This window comes from Malus domestica, chromosome 07 (assembly GCF_042453785.1).
Source record: "Malus domestica chromosome 07, GDT2T_hap1".
Taxonomy (NCBI): Eukaryota; Viridiplantae; Streptophyta; class Magnoliopsida; order Rosales; family Rosaceae; genus Malus; species Malus domestica.
In genome coordinates, this window is record NC_091667.1 from 21,880,570 (window position 1) to 21,900,873 (window position 20,304).

The 20,304-nt window shown below is 39.5% G+C and overlaps 2 protein-coding genes and 1 long non-coding RNA gene across 8 annotated transcripts; all 3 read right to left on the bottom strand.

Moving 5' to 3' along the window:
- Window positions 1-109: 109 nt before the first annotated feature.
- Window positions 110-4,070, bottom strand: LOC103439333 (mitochondrial inner membrane protein OXA1-like). 6 transcript variants are annotated; one of them, XM_017333465.3, is made up of 11 exons: window positions 3,938-4,054; window positions 3,738-3,792; window positions 2,954-3,442; window positions 2,722-2,812; window positions 2,530-2,577; window positions 2,241-2,299; window positions 1,576-1,651; window positions 1,289-1,420; window positions 1,048-1,155; window positions 907-961; window positions 110-595 (listed from the first exon to the last, which is right to left on the bottom strand). In XM_017333465.3, the coding sequence occupies exons 3-11, from the start codon at window positions 3,421-3,423 to the stop codon at window positions 339-341; spliced, it is 1,296 nt and encodes a 431-aa protein (XP_017188954.1). In that variant the 5' UTR covers window positions 3,424-3,442; window positions 3,738-3,792; window positions 3,938-4,054; the 3' UTR covers window positions 110-338. The 6 variants fall into 6 exon arrangements, with proteins under 6 accessions (XP_017188954.1, XP_008376102.1, XP_070680885.1 ...); XM_008377880.4 differs by having other exon boundaries at window positions 2,954-3,439; window positions 3,938-4,038; XM_070824784.1 differs by having other exon boundaries at window positions 2,954-3,220; window positions 3,938-4,020.
- A 1,564-nt stretch (window positions 4,071-5,634) lies between these two features.
- On the bottom strand, window positions 5,635-6,408 carry LOC103439359 (uncharacterized). Its single transcript, XR_011583278.1, has 2 exons — window positions 5,995-6,408; window positions 5,635-5,771 (listed from the first exon to the last, which is right to left on the bottom strand). It is a non-coding gene; the product is annotated as an uncharacterized lncRNA (long non-coding RNA).
- Window positions 6,409-7,302: 894 nt separating this feature from the next.
- LOC103439331 (beclin-1-like protein) lies at window positions 7,303-19,663 on the bottom strand. Its single transcript, XM_017333498.3, has 9 exons — window positions 19,405-19,663; window positions 18,432-18,760; window positions 18,157-18,327; window positions 9,891-10,015; window positions 9,685-9,733; window positions 9,034-9,192; window positions 8,743-8,900; window positions 8,128-8,277; window positions 7,303-7,812 (listed from the first exon to the last, which is right to left on the bottom strand). Exons 1-9 carry the CDS (start codon window positions 19,538-19,540, stop codon window positions 7,560-7,562), a joined length of 1,530 nt encoding a protein of 509 aa, XP_017188987.2. The 5' UTR covers window positions 19,541-19,663; the 3' UTR covers window positions 7,303-7,559.
- Window positions 19,664-20,304: the final 641 nt, after the last annotated feature.

Consider the following 20,304-nt stretch of genomic DNA (forward strand, 5'->3'; position numbering starts at 1 on the left):
GTCACCATACATATGAGCTGCTGCAGTTTTACAATAGCATAACCACTCATTCAACAGCAATTAACGCGGTGGTAATGCTCACCACCACTCAAGAGAAAACGCTCTCATATCATTGTCAAGTCATTCAATAATAATAATACGAGTCACCTAAACTTTATTTTTAGGATCATTTGATATAAGTAGACCTCAGAGCTTAAAATCACATTGTAGAAAAATGGGTAACACTATTTGTCTAAGAACATGTTCTCTTGAAAGGGATTCCATTCCTCTGTTACCTGATTTATAGCCTATCTACCAAAAACTTTTTCATCATCCGCTGCACCATAAACTTGTTGCGTTCACATCTTATTTTGTTTCTTTTTTTCCTTGATTTTCTTTTCCAGAATTCTAAGTCTCTGCTTGAGAATTGAAGTCCGCGATATTCTCGTGTCTGTGGCCTTTGTTTGCTCTGAGTATAACGAAGGTTCTGATTCAACGGTAGTATCTTGTTCAATTGCCGAAGACATAAAGGAATGAGGCTTGGATGCAGTAGGAGGAGGTGGCACGGGAATTACTGGAAGGCGAAGGTAACTCTTCACCTCTGGGCGCCTAATTACTGCAGGAAGACAACAAAGTCTGTCAGCGCAAAATATGAGAGAAACCAGTTAAGCTTAAACATGTTCAAGAGGTGAAAAGAATCACCAGATTCTGTTAAAAGGGAACTGGTCCATCTAATGGGTTATATTTTACTATTTTTCTAACATGCTCGAAAAAATGTGATTTTAGTGTTGACAAACTGGGATCGGGAGACCGACGTTAATATGCTGAATCGCATTTTAGCATCTGATTAAAGCAACTTCAATTCAAAGTATAGTTATGAAGCATTTACATACAAATTGCAGTTCATGATTTGCAGGAAGAACTCACCTAATCCATATGCAAGGGAGAACATGTTTGAGGTCAGCCAATAACAGAAGAGCGCCTGGAAAGACATGGGAACAAAGCTCAGTACAGGATCATGCACATACCCTACACCTGATACGCATTCAATTCAGTAAATTCACAAACCTTAGGGAAACTCATCATCACAGGAATTGAAATGGCAGCAAGGATTCTAGAATAGTTTTTCATAGTTTGGGCAATAGGATTCCCTTCCAGACCCTCCTGCATATTGCACTAAAAAAACATATGGAAATCACATATTTGCTCGCCCTTCGAAAGCATTACAGTAATAAAACAAGGCAGAAAGCATCTGATAGAAATATAAAAAACCAAATGCTCATAAAAAATCCAAGTAAACAAAGCCTACCTCTACTGTAATCAGGAATGTCAAAGATGTTAGAACTGGAAGGATGAGAAGACTATCGGGAGTAGCGAGATTAGTAAACCAAAGAGCCCCACCACTTTCAAAAGAAGGAACCTTCTCGGCCATGTTTCTAATCTACATTACAAGAGTAAGAAAATGAAATGTAACTTGAAATTTGGAAAGTCGTGACAACAATCGGATATTAAACAAATAGTTCGATGTCACGACTCGGATATTTAACGAATAGTTCGAACAAAATTCTATAAAACTGAGGGGCTCTGATATCTTACAGCTAAGAAAAAACAGACGAAGATGGGACCTTGAATGAATAGTCCTTTCAATTGAGAAAACGGAGTGACTCCATATCTGCATAAACTCGCGCAAGTTTCCCATAGTTAGAAGCACGCACATGCCAACACAAGAAAGCTGCATGAGAAACAATGATAAAGAAATCGAGAAGTAAAAGGACACACTGTGTATGTACTCCTTTAATCTGAAAATAATGAAAATCTACAGGAAAAATGGTTGTCAAATCCTCATGTGAGAAGGCTACCCCAGGAAAATTCAGGAAGAAGACTTTCTGACTTTATATTTAGGTCTCTTCTAAATAATATTGTAGTTTGTCTTTAATAGTGAATTATCCCCCATTTTTCATTTTGTTGATAAACCAATCAGTATTAAGCACTTGTTGCAATTAGAAGTGGCCCTAAGGTTCTTAACTTTTCAATTGGTTATCTTCAGATAAAAACATTTTTGTATCATAGTGAAAGAAAGACTTGCATGTATTTAAACTCAAAGTTTGAAATAAACACAATATAGAAAACAACATCTATTGAAAGAAAGATTTGCATGTATTTAAACTCAAAGTTCATGTATGACTGACAAGCTAGCATCTATAAAAGGAAAATAGTTAAACATCAGAAGTGATTACATCAGACAGTGACAAATTACTTACTCGTTGAACAATGCCTTCATTCGTCTCTGACCCTCTTGCATAACATTTGGATCTGTTGCCTAACAAATAAAATGTATCAAAACCCTGCAAATGAAGCTTTCTGAAAACTGTATGCCGTGCACAATATCAAATGAGGAAAGTACCAAGGTTAATATGAGATAGACAATATAGGATGTTGTCCAAATTCGCTTCTTATGATGAATTTTGATGAGAATCTCAGCATACTAGATTATCATGATTCCAGTTTGTCTACCGTCCCCCACCCCCCAAAGAAGAAAGAAATGCATACCATATTTTGCATCTGTTGTCTTAACTCCTCTAAGCGCGGCCTCATTAACTGTAACACAGTAGAAAAAAAAATCTCAAATAAACAAATTAAGATACTAACAGAATGTTCTATTGTTCAATAACAAATCTGCACGTGCACACGCACACAGACACACACACAAATCCATTAAGCTTAAGGGAATGAACAACTAACATTAAGTTGTGTAGTGGCCCTGAGTTGATCTATAAGAAGTGGAACTGTAGCCCCTCGAATCAGAATAGTTGTTAAAGCTATTGATGCCCACCTGGAAAATCAATTAATCAATTTCAAGAATTCATAGAAAAGCGCTTGAAGATAAAACTTGTGACTTTAAAATCATACACAATAGGAAACATAAACATCAGAGATAAAAAGTAAGAGAATTCTCTAAAATCAATTCCGTTACCAATTCAATCCGGTAAAAGAATGGATGCCATCGATCAAGTACTGCAGGGCAGCAACTGGGGGGAAGGAATCCGCTGCTGCAACAGCCACTTCACTCACAGCAGGGGCTTGGGAGGTTACTACTTCCAATGTTTTATCCGTAATAACCTCAGCAAAATAGCCAGTGTCATTAATCTTATCAGACCCATCACCAATTACAGAAGACATATACCGACAAGAGAAGGAGCCAAGTCCCATTTTCCAAGCCAGTGATGAGCCTGTCCTCTCTCTACATTGAGAACCAAAACAAAATCGAGTGATTGAGTTGTGTGCACTTGGCAAAATACTCTTGATCACAGATGGAGTTGAACTTGAATTTGGTGAAGTTGGTTTAGTATCTTCATTGTTATCATGAAGAATGTGACTAAATGACGGGTTGAAACGTCGAGCGACAAAGGTCACTGTCGTGGAGACACTTCGTCTACAAGCCATTTATGCCAGCTAACTTCTGCTAAAAAAGAAGCAGATATCTAAACATTACAAGAAAATGAAACAAAAAGGTGAAAAGAAAAGAAAATCTTACATTCCTAAGTTCTGTGTTGTATGAACTCTTACTGGGTTGCACTATATAGAAATATTTGGATCCAAAGATCACATCTTTATACAATACCTCAAATTTATCAATTCAAATAACTACTCAAGAAGCATTGTCATAGGTTCCATATATACATATCAAATGTGAATCAGTATCTAAGCACCCATGAAAAGAACCCAAAACAGACTGCTCATATTATGAATTAAAGTACCCAATATTTTTTGAGGGCTTGAATTTGAGGAACCCAGCTGGGATTTACACGAAAGCTGAAAAGAATGAGAGCGGTGACTGTATTATAGCAAGAGTTGTTAAAATCAACAAAATATAAGATTTTGCGTCGGTGCAGTATATTTTCTCGGGATCCAAACAGAAAATAAGAAAACAGAAAGAGAACTGTTGAAAAGCAATTACCTTTCTGAATCTTCTCAGTTCTCTTCTAGAGGCGAGGAAACAGAAACTCCATTAGCAGCAAAAATGCTTCATTTTTCACGGATTCCCAACACAGTAGGTCTGGAAAGAAAAGAAAAACAAACATGTTGAAACGGCGTGCCGTTGTAATTGAAGTCTTGGTAAGCGCTATGTCGTGCAATTCGCACCATGCCGTATTTTAAACGTCATGTCGTATGTAGACAATTATTGGTTTTGTAGATGATGTTTTTTTTTCTTTTCGTTTTTTCCAAGTAATACGAACTTACAAGGATTTGAGATCAAATCCTATTGGGATTATACTTTTAATTTATACAATCACATTTTTAATTAATAATTATATTCAGAACATTATTTTGAATGTAGTCGCATCATGTCTTTTTGATTAGGAGATGACAGTTGTTGTCAATTCTCAATAGGTACAATAGTTGCTGACACGAGTCTCATAGTAGGGACTAGGGGCAGATGTATATGGACCCAGGTGGCCCCAGAACCACTCGGAAGTTCGAAGAAGCGCTTGCGAGACCTCCAAGAACCACCTAACAGTCTGGACTGGTAGTGGAAGAGAGAAAACCACCATGATTGTGCATATGTTGTGCAACATAAGCTTTAAACCGAGAAGAAATGTCTAATTCAGATGAAGAAGAACGTAGAGAAAACCATTATGGCTCTTGGACTTTGGTTCAACGAAGAATAAAGACTTTCTCTCTCAATTTCCCATGTGAACAAACTCCACATTTTTTAATTAATGTAGAATGAAGTTGTGTCAACTAACATTTTAATTAATAAAAGGTGATGTATTACTTAACAAATACTTTTTATAGCATATGTTGACACCGTTACTTAACAAGTGTGACTCTAAGCTGCGACTTCTGTAATTTAGGGTTTTGGAATCCCTTCATTTGTTCTTTTTCGATATACCCACACTTATTCATCAACATAAAAGAAATGCATATAGCATAGAACAATAATCATAATATACATGGCATAAAATAAATTAAAATTAAACAGACTAGGGCTAATGATTACTTGGATGTTGATGAAGATGGTAAAAAAACTTTTGCGGGGTTTCCTTCATAATCCTCTCTTCTCGTGAGACACGTTGTGCTGATAACGTGCTGTGAAACTAATTTTAAAAGTGGGAGGGAGAGAGAGGACAAAGACAAAAGGGCTCAAGTGTATGAGAATTGTGTCCTCAGCTCGTGGCCTTGTACTTTTATTTATGCTAATCATGATGAATTTTCTCATCTTACAAGTAATATTAACTCATGAAGATTTGATCTCCAAATCCTATTGAGATTCTATTTAAGTTTACACAATGACATTCTTAATTAATAATTCTATTCACAACAAAATGATGAAAAGAAAAAAAAAATCTTAATCAAATTTAAGGATTCTAGGCGTGTTATAATATATGTGTTCCATAATGTTGAGGGACTTGAGTGACTCATCCTAATCAAAAAGCGGGAGAGGAGGAAGAAACTCGATTGGTTACTAGAGACAAGAACGGGCTAGGGACGCACTAGACGATTTCTGTAATTCAATATACCCTTCATTAGATATTTCTTTTGAAGGTAATATTTATTGATATGACATTGTTGTTTGCTTTTAATCACTTTAACAATTGAAATTTGTAAAATCCTCATTTCAACAATTTAAAAACAATAATAATGAAAAACAGATTAAGGACAGAATATATCGGTAATTTATAATTTATAGCTTGTTCTCATACAAGTGGCATTATTAGTAATGCTCAGATAGTACATTCATGTGGTACAATTTATTTATAAGATCACTTTGCATGATAAAACATTCAGCCCTGCATGAAAAAATAATGAAGATAAATCAGTAACTCAAATGAAGAAACTTAATTAGAAAGATAAGTGTTAATGTAATATTTCAAGTCTAGAATAATCGTATTTCCTGACCGCATTAGTTGTTATGATGTGACAATAAATTAACCGTTAATCATAATATATAACTAACGTAGCAAGTACACATCAATGTCACATGATGAGCTAAAGTGATCAGAAATGTGATACCTTTAGCGATTTGAAGTGTATGAATTACTTTGTGCAGTCGGTGTCTTTGTCAATTGCAGGGAGGTCGAGGGAGATGCCACACTTCTTGGGAAGCGCAGAGATTTGAGAGGGATTATAGGTTCCAATGGTAGACAACGCTTGCTTGAGGCACAAGCAAACTGCTTCCTTGTCTGCCTTGTTAGCGGCATTCACGCTCAGGTTCTTGACACCTTTGCAACACTCCCCCGATGGCTTTGCGTCGGCTCCACCTTTCACGAAAGTGACGCACGGGGCCACCTCCTGTTTCACCGTAGGGCATGAAGGCGCCGAGTGTGCAGTGATCGAAAGGAGCAGGAGAACGGCTAAGAATCCGATTAGGCGAGACATGGCTGCTGCTAACTCTTAAGATGATCGCTTAGCTAGTTCTCAAGTTTTAATTGTAGCTGAGAGATGTCTTTGCAACACACCAAGGTATTCTATTTATACGTGCAAGCTTGAGTGTGAGTTTTCAAGTTTTCAAGTTCTTCAGCTGTTTTTATGATCATGCAAGATTCATGTCAGTGATGATTTTTGAAGAGAGTTGAGATTCCTTCATAAAATCAATCGGTAATATGGAAAGTTGTCCAACCTCCGAAAGCCCTTACATGGTTTAGTCCCTCACCGATGCGGGACTTGTTCTCACATTCTCACACACCCCCTCACGTGTGGCAAATTTTCAAGTCTAACACATGGACAACACCAACGGGGTGATGTGGAGCACATGTCAGTTAGGCTTCGCATGTGAGCCAACCTACTCTGATATGACCTAGAAAGTTGAGGTTTCACCATAAAATCAATTGGCAATATGTGGAGTAGCTCAACTTCTTATAAGCCTTTGCATGGTTTGGTTCCTCACTAATGTCCATTGGTTGGTCCCTCATTGATGTGAAACTTTGTCCTCACATTCTTACAGTTTTATTTCTATAACAAATAAACTAGTGACGTTTCATGCGTTCGTTTTCATTCAAGCAATATTCAATTCAAACTTCAATGCAAAAAAAAAAAAAAAAATGCACATTACTCTAGCCAGCTTGGTTACACTATGTGTGAGATATTCAAATCCAAACTTCGATGCAATTTAGGAGAACATATTACTCTAGTTATGCAAAGACTAGTCATGTTAAATAGCCATGCAAGGAATCAGCAAAAATTGAGGAAACGTCCCTTCTCGTGTGTTCGCAAATTGATGCCATGCATTCCATATGCTTGTTGAGACAAAATGATACGTTTATCCAACTCCTGTGTCCCTGTCTTAATGATTTTAAAAGATGGGCAAAATAGTCACGGTCATTCGCTCATATAAATTTGGTGGATACGGCTATGGGTATCCGTTTATTAAAATAAGTTTCGTAAGCTTTTTTTTCTTTTTTAAGAATCTGAAATTCAACAAGTATTGCAGAAAATAAAACATCAATCCTTTGCTCTAGTACTATGAATACTTCAGTAGAGTATCACAATACACTAAAAATTATGCTTTTAACTGCACAAGACTAAACTATGGTGTTCCTATATACATGTCGGTGTATGATGCGTATTCGATATCTATGTCATGGAAGCGATGAGTTTTGGAACTCAGACTTGGAGTCGGTACTGCGTCTCGAGTACAAAGAGCCTACACCTGAGACTTCAGCATGTGAAGACGACACTACTGCGGAAAGGGGCTGGAAGTTTGTGTTCCCAACAAACCAATACAGAGCCCATTTCAAATTGCAGAGGGTGTACTTGAGAGCTTTGGTCCAATTCTCCTGCTTATTGAAGCTTTGAGTGATCGAATAGGTTTCCACTTTGTCATTCTCAATCCTGCACATCAATAAGTCCAAGACGGATAATGGAATCACGACCGAAGTCTATCCTCTTTCCTAATAGAAAAGAATAATTATACACAGTAATAAGTATGTGGATAACAATGCAGATGAAAAACTCGTCAGACCATTTACAACTTATGCCAGTGTTGTATACGTCATATGCTTTAAAATGGTTGAAGGGGTAAACAAGATAAAAGTTATGGTCATAGATGCAAAAATTGCATCATTTATGAAAAATGAAATATGAAGGAGAGACGAAAAAAGCTTGTACATGATATAACATATTACCGATACATATTGCATAACTTACTTGTAGGGCAATTTAAAGCGTTTTTCAGGTGGTATGTTGTTTTCTTGGTCCTTGGAATTCGCAAATTCAGCAAAGTCCTTGAGGCATGTCAAGAACAATGTCATTGCTTTGTCATATCGAGTGCTCCAGAACAAGTTCACCGGACCAAACCTAATAAATACTCAAGTTAAACAAAACATCCAACAAAATGGAGAGCGTATCTTGATAGTCTAAATTTCAGTACATATGTACTTACAGAGATTCTTCCCCCGACTAGACATCTACATTTCTACATTAGAAACAGATACAAACATTGGCTATGCATTTATGATCACCTAACCAAGCGACTCGACATTTGGGTGATTCCAATTAAATAGTACATTGAAATCTCTACTTCATGCACCATATACTGCTATACCAGGGGGATCTAATAAGTTTGTTTATTACAATACTGAGATTAGATGAAATTAAAATAAGGCAGCGTTCCAAAAAAGTCATCAACCTCGGAGCACTTTTATCCCTTGTATTTTTATCTGTTTGGAATGCAGGATCACTTTTTGGAGTGCTAATAACAGTTCCTTAAAATAAGAAGACAATAAAATAGTGAAAAAATTTATAGGCACAGTCTATACTTACAGCTCATAAGTATTGTTATTGTTGTCCATAATCCGAGGGTAGCTGCCCATAGGAAGTATTTTTATTCGATACTGAAACTTTGGCCGGAAATACTGACACATTGTATGGAGAAGAAGGCAGGCTTGACCCCATGCAGCATTTATCTCATCCCACTCAACCTAGATGTTTTCACAACATGGTAAACATCAATATCAGAGCCTATTTTCTGTCTCAAGGGTGGAAGTGAAAATTCAATTAACTGGTCCTAAGACAAACTCAAAAGAGAAGGAAATGCATGTTTGGCTTTCTAACCGGAATTTTAGGAAGTCGTCCAAGTCGAAAATTGTTAATGGTACCAAATTCTCCATCATGCCAAATAGGAAAGGCATCATTGAGCACATTAGTTCGTTTCAACAACTCCAAGTGTGCTTGTGAAACTTCTATCTTGGCCAAAATTGCATCTCTTTCTTCCTGTTAACCAAAAATAAATTTCATAGACACAAACGACAATATATCCACAGGGCACCAAGGGAACAATGTTTTCTTCCAACTTGCTTACACTTTATCCCAAGAAAATTATGAAAAGAGGTATCATCAATCCATATAAAGTGGGGAAAAAGATGACTCATAAATGATATATCCGATTAGGGGTTCACCACATTAAATTTAAATGATTCCAGAGCATGATTGTTTTACTTCTACGAACATATCTATTCACAAGTTAGATATCAAGCAGAATACATGTGCACTATGTATGCAACTCTTTTCTTTTATAAGTAAGACAAAAACTAATGGCGATGAACCTATATAGAATTAACATAAGCTACATTACGAAGAGTTGAAGACAAACAACAGCCAGACATATCGACACAAAGTCAGAAATACAGAGCAAATGTACTTCCTAAAAGTTTGTAATGCAAAAGCTGGAGAAGCAGAGGAAGTAATTGAGAAGAAGTCGCACACCTGATTTGAAATTAATTGAAACTGAAAATTATTGAACTCGTGCCAGTACCTGACACATGTTAAGAATAAGCAATCAGCATTTCCCAGGTTTACATATAGAAGGTGAGTATAATAGATAAAATCTGATACGCACTGATGCACACTTGATATTTTATCAGGAAGTATACCAACAAAATCAACAAACAGCATGAGGATAAGAAATTTACCGCTCCTCCAACTCCTTAAATCTGCTAGATTTTAACTCAAGTTCCTTCAGTTCATTATTTACTTCTGCATTCTGTTTCTCCATCTCTTCAATTGCCGCTTCAAGTTTTCTCTCTTCTTCCTCAATCTTAAATAGCATAAAAAGATGATCAGTGAGCATTAGACTTCACTTTGGACAATTATGATACAAAATAAGCTGATATGAAACCAAACATATTTTTGAAGGTTTTTTTTTTTTTTTTTTTTTTTTTTTTAATAAAAAAAGAAAGTTTTGATATCGGTCAATTGCTGCAGGATTGTAGGCAAGCTAATATCCTGGCCTTAAATTAAACATAAATAAATAAAAACCTTCACAAATATGTAAAGTTCCAATTAGTATAAACCATTGCAAGCCTAAGATTGTTCCAGCTTAAAGGCTAGTCCTATATATTTGTGCCATTTTTTGATCAAACTGCATACTCTAAACAGCAAAGTAAATATCCTATCAGCAAGATATAACCACCTTTCCCCACTCATCCAACAACAACAACAAAGCCTTTTCCCACTAAGTGGGGTCGGCTATATGAATCCTAGAACGCCATTGCGCTCGGTTTTGTGTCATGTCCTCCGTTAGATCCAAGTACTCTAAGTCTTTTCTTAGAGTCTCTTCCAAAGTTTTCCTAGGTCTTCCTCTACCCCTTCGGCCCTGAACCTCTGTCCCGTAGTCACATCTTCGAACCGGAGCGTCAGTCGGCCTTCTTTGCCCATGTCCAAATCACCGAAACCGATTTTCTCTCATCTTTCCTTCAATTTCGGCTACTCCTACTTTACCTCGGATATCCTCATGCCCAATCTTATCCTTTCTCGTGTGCCCACACATCCCACGAAGCATCCTCATCTCCGCTACACCCATTTTGTGTACGTGTTGATGCTTCACCGTCCAACATTCTGTGCCATACAACATCATTGGCCTTATTGTCGTCCTATGAAATTTTCCCTTGAGCTTCAGTGGCCTACGACGGTCACATAACACGCCGGATGCACTCTTACACTTCATCCATCCAGCTCGTATTCTATGGTTGAGATCTCCATCTAATTCTCCGTTCTCTTGCAAGATAGATCCTAGGCAGCAAAAACGGTCGCTTTTTGTGATCTTCGCTAGATTGCTCCGGTCATTAGTGTGGATAAGTATATAAATGAATAGAGATAGGAAAGCAAACACAAGATGTACGTGGTTCACCCAGATTGGCTACGTCCACGGAATAGAAGAGTTCTCATTAATTGTGAAGAGTTTACACAAATACATAGGTTCAAGCTCTCCTTTAGTGAGTACAAGTGAATGATTTAGTACAAATGACATTAGGAAATATTGTGAGAGAATGATCTCGTAATCACGAAACTTCTAAGTATCGGAGTGTGGTATCGTCTTGACTTGCCTTATCTGTCTCATAGGTAGATGTGGCATCTTCTCTGGAAGTACTCTTCCTCCATCCAGGGGTGGTATCTTTAACTGGTGGAGATGCACAAGGTAATGTATCAATTTCACTTGAAGCTTACTTGTAGTTTCAGGCTTGGTCAAGCGCAATACAAACCATGTAGTAGGAGTCCCCTAAGTCGCCGAGCTAGGGGATCTGCTGAAAGAGGTGACAGACAAGGTAAGCAATCAGAGCTCCGGCTGATTGTTCACCTTCTCCCCATCTTGCAGCAGCATGAAGGATAAAGATAAGAAAAATGAGAAGAGATGATATGGGATACTTTTGCTTTTGAAGAAGTAACTTTCCACAGGCTTATTCTTGAACTGAGCTGGAGGGTTTTCTGGTTTCCTCCAGAGCCGACTGAAGAATTTGAGGGTCAAAACAAGTCCATCAAATCTAGAGTACGTTCGACCCTGCTGATATGGGATACTTTTGCTTTTGACAGAGTAATGGATGTATCGGCACGTGTGCTGTTACGCTTGTCTCCACATGCTTCCTTGTATCCTTCGCACTTGCCCTATCTGTTCCTCAAGCAGATGCGGTATCTTCCCTGGAAACATAAGATGTTGAAGATGAGTACTCGAGAGCAATGCCAGGTAAGTAATCAGGTAAGGGGTTCCAGGCAGTCAGTTCCTGGCTGGAAGCTTGATGCCAAGTGCTGACTGATTGCTCTCTTTCTCCTTGTCTTGCAGGTAAAAACAAGGCCAAAGGAAAAGACAGGGAAAAAGCATGATATGGGATACTCTTGCTTTTAACCCTGATGATATGAGATATTCTTGCTCTAGTATAGCTTGTTTGCAGAGGTATTATCGGGGGGAAAGAAAGCTGAATATTTCGAAAGGCTTCGTGGGGAGTGCCCTCTCAGATATGAGGAAGGGTTGAGCATTTTTGCAGGTCTGCCTGTCCGTTGGGGATGAAGGTCGACATATATAGGAGTCTCCCTAACAAGTAGTAATGCTATTCCTTTACCCTGCTTGGTCATAGCACAGTAGTGGGAGCTGCCAGCTTCACATGTTTTAACACTGTCAGAGCACTTTGAAAAAGTGGTCTGTGGTATCTGGCTCTCGAGAAGTCTTCGACAGAATGCCCATAATTTCCGCAAAGCTGAGTGTGCGTGTGACAGGTGCTGACAAGGCTAGAAAAGTAGGTGCCTCTTCGATTTCTGAGATCGGCCCTCGTGGTCTCTAAACAGCCCAGCTTTTGAGAAAGCGAGCGTCTCTTCGATTGATTCGGAGAACGATGCATCTTCGATTTTTAAGAAAGCAATCATGCTGGGGGTCTGGCTCTCGAGATTCGGGGAGCAGTGTCACTTCGATTTTTGAGAAAGTAATCATGTTGGGAGTCTGGCTCTCGAGATTCGGAGGGCGGTGCCTCTTCGATTTTGGAGCAAGCAATCTTGTTGGGAGTGTTTTCTCGAATGTGAGTAAAGGTTGGGCATGTTTGCTAGTCTACCTTGCCACGAAGCACAGAGGTTGACACACAGAGATTTTCCAATTATCCAGCAATGGTACTGTTCCTTTACCCTCTCTTCGATTTTTGAGAAAGTAGTCATGTTGGGAGTCTAGCTCTCGAGATTCGGAGGACGGTGCCTCTTCGATTTTGGAGCAAGCAATCTTATTGGTAGTGTTTTCTCGAGTGTGAGTAAAGGTTGGGCATGTTTGCTAGTCTACCTTGCCACGAAGCACAGAGGTTGACACACAGGGACTTTCCAATTATCCAGCAGTGGTACTGTTCCTTTACCCTTGTGGGTAATAATATGGTAGCTAGACCTTCAAAATTTATGGGTCTAAACTTTGTTAGTGCTGTTTCTTTGCTATTCTTTTACCTTTCTTGGTCAGAGCGATGTAGTGGGAGCTGCAAGCTTTACGTGCTCAATTTTGGCAGAGAACTTTGGCAAAGTTATCTGTGATACCCATGAGCTATTGTTGCGTGTGGGAAGTGGGTGATTGAACAGTAAGATTCATGTGTTTTCTACTTCCTCAGAAGTCTTCGACAGAATGCCCATAATTTCCGCAAAGCTGAGTGTGCGTGTGACAGGTGCTGACAAGGCTGGAAAAGTAGGTGCCTCTTCGATTTCTGAGATCGGCCCTCGTGGTCTCTGAGGAGCCCAGCTTTTGAGAAAGCGAGCGCCTCTTCGATTTCTGAGATTGACCTTCGTGGTCTTTGAGCAACCTAACTTTTGAGAAAGCAAACGCCTCTTCGATTTCTGAGATCAACCTTCGTGGTCTCTAAGCAGCCCAGCTTTTGAGAAAGCAAACGCCTCTTCGATTTCTGAGCAGGTGCCTCTTCGATTTCTGAAGCTCCGTCGAGTGCAGATTTTTATAGGGGCTGGCATTAAGTTCCGAAGCACACTTGAATCTCCACCAGTAGAAGCTCCATTCTTGCCCTTCTAAGATCTTGATTTGTCCAACCTCTTCTCTCTTCAACACCTTTGAAAATGTCTGGCCCCTCCGACCGTCGTTTTGACTTGAACCTTGTTGAAGAGGCAGCCCCGCCTTCTCCAGACAACATATGGCGCCCATCCTTCGTCTCCCCTACTGGTCCTCTTACCGTTGGGGATTCCGTGATGAAGAATGATATGACTGCTGCGGTGGTGGCCAGGAACCTTCTCACGCCCAAAGATAACAGACTACTTTCCAAACGGTCTGATGAGTTAGTTGTTAAGGATTCGCTGGCTCTCAGTGTTCAGTGTGCAGGTTCTGTGTCTAATATGGCCCAACGCCTATTTGCTCGAACCCGCCAAGTTGAATCATTGGCGGCTGAGGTGATGAGTCTCAAACAGGAGATTAGAGGGCTCAAGCATGAGAATAAACAGTTGCACCGGCTCGCACATGACTATGCTACAAACATGAAGAGGAAGCTTGACCAAATGAAGGAAACTGATGGTCAGGTTTTACTTGATCATCAGAGATTTGTGAGTTTGTTCCAAAGGCATTTATTGCCTTCGTCTTCTGGGGCTGTACCGCGTAATGAAGCTCCAAATGATCAACCTCTGATGCCTCCTCCTTCTAGGGTTCTGTCCAGTACTGAGGCTCCGAAAGATCCCCCTCCGGTGCCTTTTCTTTCTGGGGCTCTACCGACTGCTGAGACTTCTCCTAAGCAACCCTTGTGAAGGCTCCCTCTTGTTTGTTTATTACTCATGTATATGTACATATTTGTAGTTTATCGAGGATATCAATAAATAAGTTTTCCTTCATTTCAATGTATTGTGTTAAATTACACCAAAACCTTCTTCGCTAAGTTCTTTGAATTTTCTTTTGTTGAAGCTTGTATGTTGAAGCTTTCTGAGTGGAGCATGTAGGTTGGGGTAGTGTTCCCTTAATTTCCCGAGTGAGGAAAACTTCTCGGTTGGAGACTTGGAAAATCCAAGTCACTGAGTGGGATCGGCTATATGAATCTTAAAACGCCATTGTGCTCGGTCCTGTGTCATGTCCTTCGTTAGATCCAAGTACTCTAAGTCTTTTCTTAGAGTCTCTTCCAAAGTTTTCCTAGGTCTTCCTCTACCCCTTCGGCCCTGAACCTCTGTCCCATAGTCGCATCTTCTAATCGGAGCGTCAGTAGGCCTTCGTTGCACATGTCCAAACCACCGTAACCGATTTTCTCTCATCTTGCCTTCAATTTCGGCTACTCCTACTTTACCCCGGATATCCTCATTCTTAATCTTATCCTTTCTCGTGTGCCCACACATCCAACGAAGCATCCTCATCTCCGCTACACCCATTTTGTGTATGTGTTGATGCTTCACCGCCCAACATTCTGTGCCATACAGCATCGCTGGCCTTATTACCGTCCTATAAAATTTTCCCTTGAGCTTCAGTGGCATACGGTGGTCACACAACACGCCGGATGCACTCTTCCACTTCATCCATCCAGCTTGTATTCTATGGTTGAGATCTCCATCTAATTCTCCGTTCTTTTGCAAGATAGATCATAGGTAACGAAAACGGTCGCTCTTTGGTATTTCTTGATCTCCGATCCTCATCCCTAACTCGTTTTGGCCTCCATTTGCACTGAACTTGCACTCCATATATTCTGTCTTTGATCGGCTTAGGCGAAGACCTTTAGATTCCAGCACTTCTCTCCAAAGGTTAAGCTTTGCATTTACCCCTTCCTGAGTTTCATCTATCAACACTATATCGTCTGCGAAAAGCATACACCAAGGAATATCATCTTGAATATGTCCTGTTAACTCATCCATTACCAACGCAAAAAGGTAAGGGCTTAAGGATGAGCCTTGATGTAATCCTACAGTTATGGGAAAGCTTTCGGTTTGTCCTTCATGAGTTCTTACGGCAGTCTTTGCTCCTTCATACATATCCTTTATAGCTTGGATATATGCTACTCGTACTCCTTTCTTCTCTAAAATCCTCCAAAGAATGTCTCTTGGGACCCTATCATACGCTTTTTCCAAATCTATAAAGACCATGTGTAAATCCTTTTTCCCATCTCTATATCTTTCCATCAATCTTCGTAAGAGATAGATTGCCTCCATGGTTGAGCGCCCTGGCATGAACCCGAATTGGTTGTCCGAAACCCGTGTCTCTTGCCTCAATCTATGCTCAATGACTCTCTCCCAGAGCTTCATTGTATGACTCATTAGCTTAATACCCCTATAGTTCATGCAATTTTGTACGTCGCCCTTATTCTTGTAGATAGGCACCAAAGTGCTCGTTCGCCACTCATTTGGCATCTTCTTCGTTTTCAAAATCCTATTGAAAAGGTCAGTGAGCCATGTTATACCTGTCTCTCCCAAAACTTTCCACACTTCGATTGGTATATCGTCTGGGCCTACTGCTTTTCTATGCTTCATCTTCTTCAAAGCTACAACCACTTCTTCCTTCCGGATTCTACGATAAAAAGAGTAGTTTCTACACTCTTCTGAGTTACTCAACTCCCCTAAAGAAGCACTCCTTTCATGTCCTTCATTGAAAAGATTATGAAAATAACCTTTCCATCTGTCTTTAACCGCGTTCTCTGTAGCAAGAACCTTTCCATCCTCATCCTTGATGCACCTCACTTGGTTTAGGTCCTTTGTCTTCTTTTCCCTTGCTCTAGCTAATTTATAGATATCCAACTCTCCTTCTTTGGTATCTAGTCGCTTATACATATCGTCATAAGCCGCTAACTTAGCTTCTCTCACAGCTTTCTTCGCTTCTTGCTTCGCTTTTCTATACCTTTCACCATTTTCATCGGTCCTATCCTTGTATAAGGCTTTACAACATTCCTTCTTAGCCTTCACCTTTGTTTGTACCTCCTCATTCCACCACCAAGATTCCTTTTGGTGTGGGGCAAAACCTTTGGACTCTCCTAATACCTCTTTTGCTACTTTTCGAATACAACTAGCCATGGAATCCCACATTTGGCTAGCTTCCCTCTCTCTATCCCACACACTGGGTGATTACTTTCTCTTTGAAAATGGCTTGTTTTTCTTCTTTTAGATTCCACCATCTAGTCCTTGGGCACTTCCAAGTCTTGTTCTTTTGTCTCACTCTTTTGATATGTACATCCATCACCAACAAGCGATGTTGATTAGCCACGCTCTCTCCTGGTATAACTTTGCAATCCTTACAAGTTATACGATCCCCTTTCCTCATTAGGAGAAAATCTATTTGTGTTTTTGACGACCCACTCTTGTAGGTGATCACATGTTCTTCTCTCTTCTTAAAGAAGGTGTTGGCTAAGAAGAGATCGTATGCCATTGCAAAATCCAAGATAGCTTCCCCATCCTCGTTTCTCTCCCCAAAACCATGGCCACCATGGAAACCTCCATAGTTGCATGTCTCCCTGCCCACGTGTCCATTTAAATCTCCTCCTATAAATAACTTCTCCGTCTGAGCAATTCCTTGCACCAAGTCTCCAAGGTCTTCCCAAAATTTCTCCTTCGAACTCGCATCCAACCCTACTTGAGGTGCGTACGCACTAATCACATTGATAAGTTCTTGTCCTATTACAATCTTGATTGCCATGATTCTATCTCCTACCCTCTTGACATCTACAACATCTTGTGTCAATGTCTTGTCCACGATGATGCCAACACCGTTTCTCGTTCTATTTGTGCCCGAATACCAAAGTTTAAACCCTGAGTTTTCTAGATCCTTTGCCTTACTACCAACCCACTTAGTTTCTTGTAGGCACATAATATTTATCCTTCTCCTCACCATAACTCCGCCTATGTATCTTACATTGCCGGTCCCAAGCCCGGATAAAGGAGGAGGGGGAGGGCGTCAGGTAGTCGACAACCGGCACTCCATGATCACGTCGAATCCTTATGAAAATGAATCCAGAACAAAATCGCGCTAAAGCTAGGGCGTCACCCGTAAGTGGCGCGCTGTGTGGCCCGAGCACAGTGATAAATGAGCAAGGGTCGCTGTATCTCCATCGGCACCCGGATGCAGTGTTAAATGAGCAAGGGGGCCATAGAAACTTCTTTTCGAGCGACTCCACTCAAAGTTGTTTGGGGGTAATCAATAAGGGGTAATCAGAGCGATTCATGGAATACTTCCCACAAAAAGGGGTAATCAATAAGGATAAGAGGTTCAGTTATGACCAACAAAACAAAGAAAAAGAACATAACACTTGAATGTAGGATGAGAGCTCAAATGTATTTATATTAATGCAGTGCATCCTACTGGCCACGCAATCTCCAAAAGTGCCACCTAAACGGAGGTAGGCAATTGATGTGTGACATTTGGGGTTGACATTTGCGACATTGCTCGGAATGAAGGCATAATGGCAATAAAACAACCTTTTTTTTCACTATCCATAGACAGATCACATAGATATTATTGCATTAGACAATATTTGAAATAGGCACCTTTAGTTTTTCCTTGAGAAAATCAGTCTCGCTAAGCACTTCCCTTGTCTCACCCTCCAAGCGTTTAAGACAGGCTTCATATGCTTTAATGTCCCTATTGACATCTTCTACCTCCTTGTCAAGTTTATCAGACAATACCCTCATGCATTCAACGCATAAAGGTTGCTCGACCTGGACATGTTAGCAGAAGCCTATAGATCATAACCTACTTAAAAAACAATAACCAGCACCAACATACCATAAAACGTCAACTTCTTTTGCATTCTGATGCATACCTGTGTTTGGGTGCTCGCAATTTCAAATGCCCGTTTCAGGAGAGATATAGTAGAGTGAAAGCCAGAATTGTTAGGCTGCAAAGGACCATTGGGTCCTCCATCAGGTGACGGCAAATGAGCCCCACCACCATCCGCTGAGGACTCAGATTTATTAACAACCACAAAGGACTCATCCATTGCGTTTCCAGAATGGCCTGTATTGACTGCTCCACCACGGGGACGTGGAGGGACTCCTTGTGCTCTTTGCTGCGGTAATACAACAAAAGAATTGTCCATCCGCATTGATGATAACACACTGGTCGCCCCATGCATTGAAGAGCCCTGCATACCTGCATGTGTTCATCACCAAAACACTCACTGATTACAAACAACGAACCATTTCCAGCACACATCACTGCACCGGGCCATAAAAAAACCCTTAACTCCATGTAAATCACAAACTCAAATGTGCACAAAATATACAACTCAGGAAATCTTATATTTTAGTCAGCACTATGCGATTCTAGTCAGATATACGCTTATTTCGATCGATTAGTCCAACATGGCTCTCATTCTAGCAAAGGTTCCACAAAGAAAGAGTTCCAACTTAGCTCTTCACAACAAGGGGCACCCAGCAACAAGTCCCAAATCTATCTCAAACTATTTGCTCAACAAATTAACACTCCATGGCAAAATTTAACGCCTAAACCAGCATAATTGAAGTTTTCGAGCAGCAATTGAAATTCAAAAAGTTCAAAAAGAACAAAACTTTAGCTTTACTAAATCAAACCCCTACCCATTTTAAAATTTTAATTATAAATTTGCCCATCCATGAAAACCATTTCGCAATCTCACCCATGTGAAACTTCAATTGAAAGCCCCCAGAGAGTAATTGGGATTCTATAATCCGATTCGCAGAACACAAATTTGGGCGATTACATGCACACATAATACGGATTAAGCAAAATTAATACAAGGATTAAAGAAAACGAACCGGAGCGAGAGAAATCGTGGAAGAACTTTTCGGCGTAGGAATCGGCGCCGACGACGCAGAGAGAGTTGCGGCAGTTCTGGCAGACATATCTGGGGACGTTCGGATCCACCGTGAAGCTCCGACCCCTTTCGCCCATTAAATCCTTATGGGAGTGGAAGGCTCTTGGATTCGTATGAGAGGAGACAAAGTTTATTTCTCTTTGTTTCTTGGCTGAAGAGAGATCATAACAGTCGTGGTCTGGTTTGTTTGTTTCTTTGTGATTTTGATTCATTTTTATCCTTTTTTTATATACGAAAATGTTTCTTTACAAAAATTACTCATTTTTAATAAATTTTCTACTAAACATGTTATGAGATTGTATTCAATTGAGAATTTGAAGGATTTTAATTATTTTAATGAATTTATGGATATTCAATCATAATTTTAAATGATTCTTTGAAATTAAAATGTGTATTTAATCGGGATTTTAAGATAGTTAATAAATCCGAGGGTATTCAATTATGATTTCAAAGAAATTTATAACATTTTAGATGTATTTATTAGAAATTTCTTTTAAATAATATTAAAAAGTTGAGGAATTTGAGGAAAATTGAGTGATTTCGTAGTGCAATTTAAACATTCACAAATCTCACATCTCCTCCTAAGTTTTCGAGGGATCGAATAAAATTTTTACATGAAATGTCTACTAATCAATTAAACTTCCTTAAAATCCATTAGAATCTCTTAAATTCTCAATTCTATTTATAAATCCATTATAAATTCCCCACAAAATTGACTTTTTTTCCTTTCATTTTCTTTTGAAAACTCGATGGTATATTACATGCAAGGTCTAAAATATCGATATTATCCTGATATTTTCATCGAAATTTCCGTGTTTTTGGACTACCGATATTTCCGATA

Excerpts from the sequence above, each read along its gene's own strand:
- LOC103439333 (XM_008377879.4), bottom strand. The coding sequence starts at position 3,423 with ATGGCTTGTAGACGAAGTGTCTCCACGACAGTGACCTTTGTCGCTCGA. Across the intron at positions 1,421-1,575 it reads TCGTCTGTTTTTTCTTAGCT|ATTAGAAACATGGCCGAGAA; the intron begins GTAAGATATCAG and ends CTTGTAATGTAG. Across the intron at positions 596-906 it reads CTCCCTTGCATATGGATTAG|TAATTAGGCGCCCAGAGGTG; the intron begins GTGAGTTCTTCC and ends GTCTTCCTGCAG.
- LOC103439331 (XM_017333498.3), bottom strand. The coding sequence starts at position 19,540 with ATGGGCGAAAGGGGTCGGAGCTTCACGGTGGATCCGAACGTCCCCAGA. Across the intron at positions 18,328-18,431 it reads TTGCGAGCACCCAAACACAG|GTCGAGCAACCTTTATGCGT; the intron begins GTATGCATCAGA and ends TAACATGTCCAG. Across the intron at positions 7,813-8,127 it reads CGCTTTAAATTGCCCTACAA|GATTGAGAATGACAAAGTGG; the intron begins GTAAGTTATGCA and ends ATTGATGTGCAG.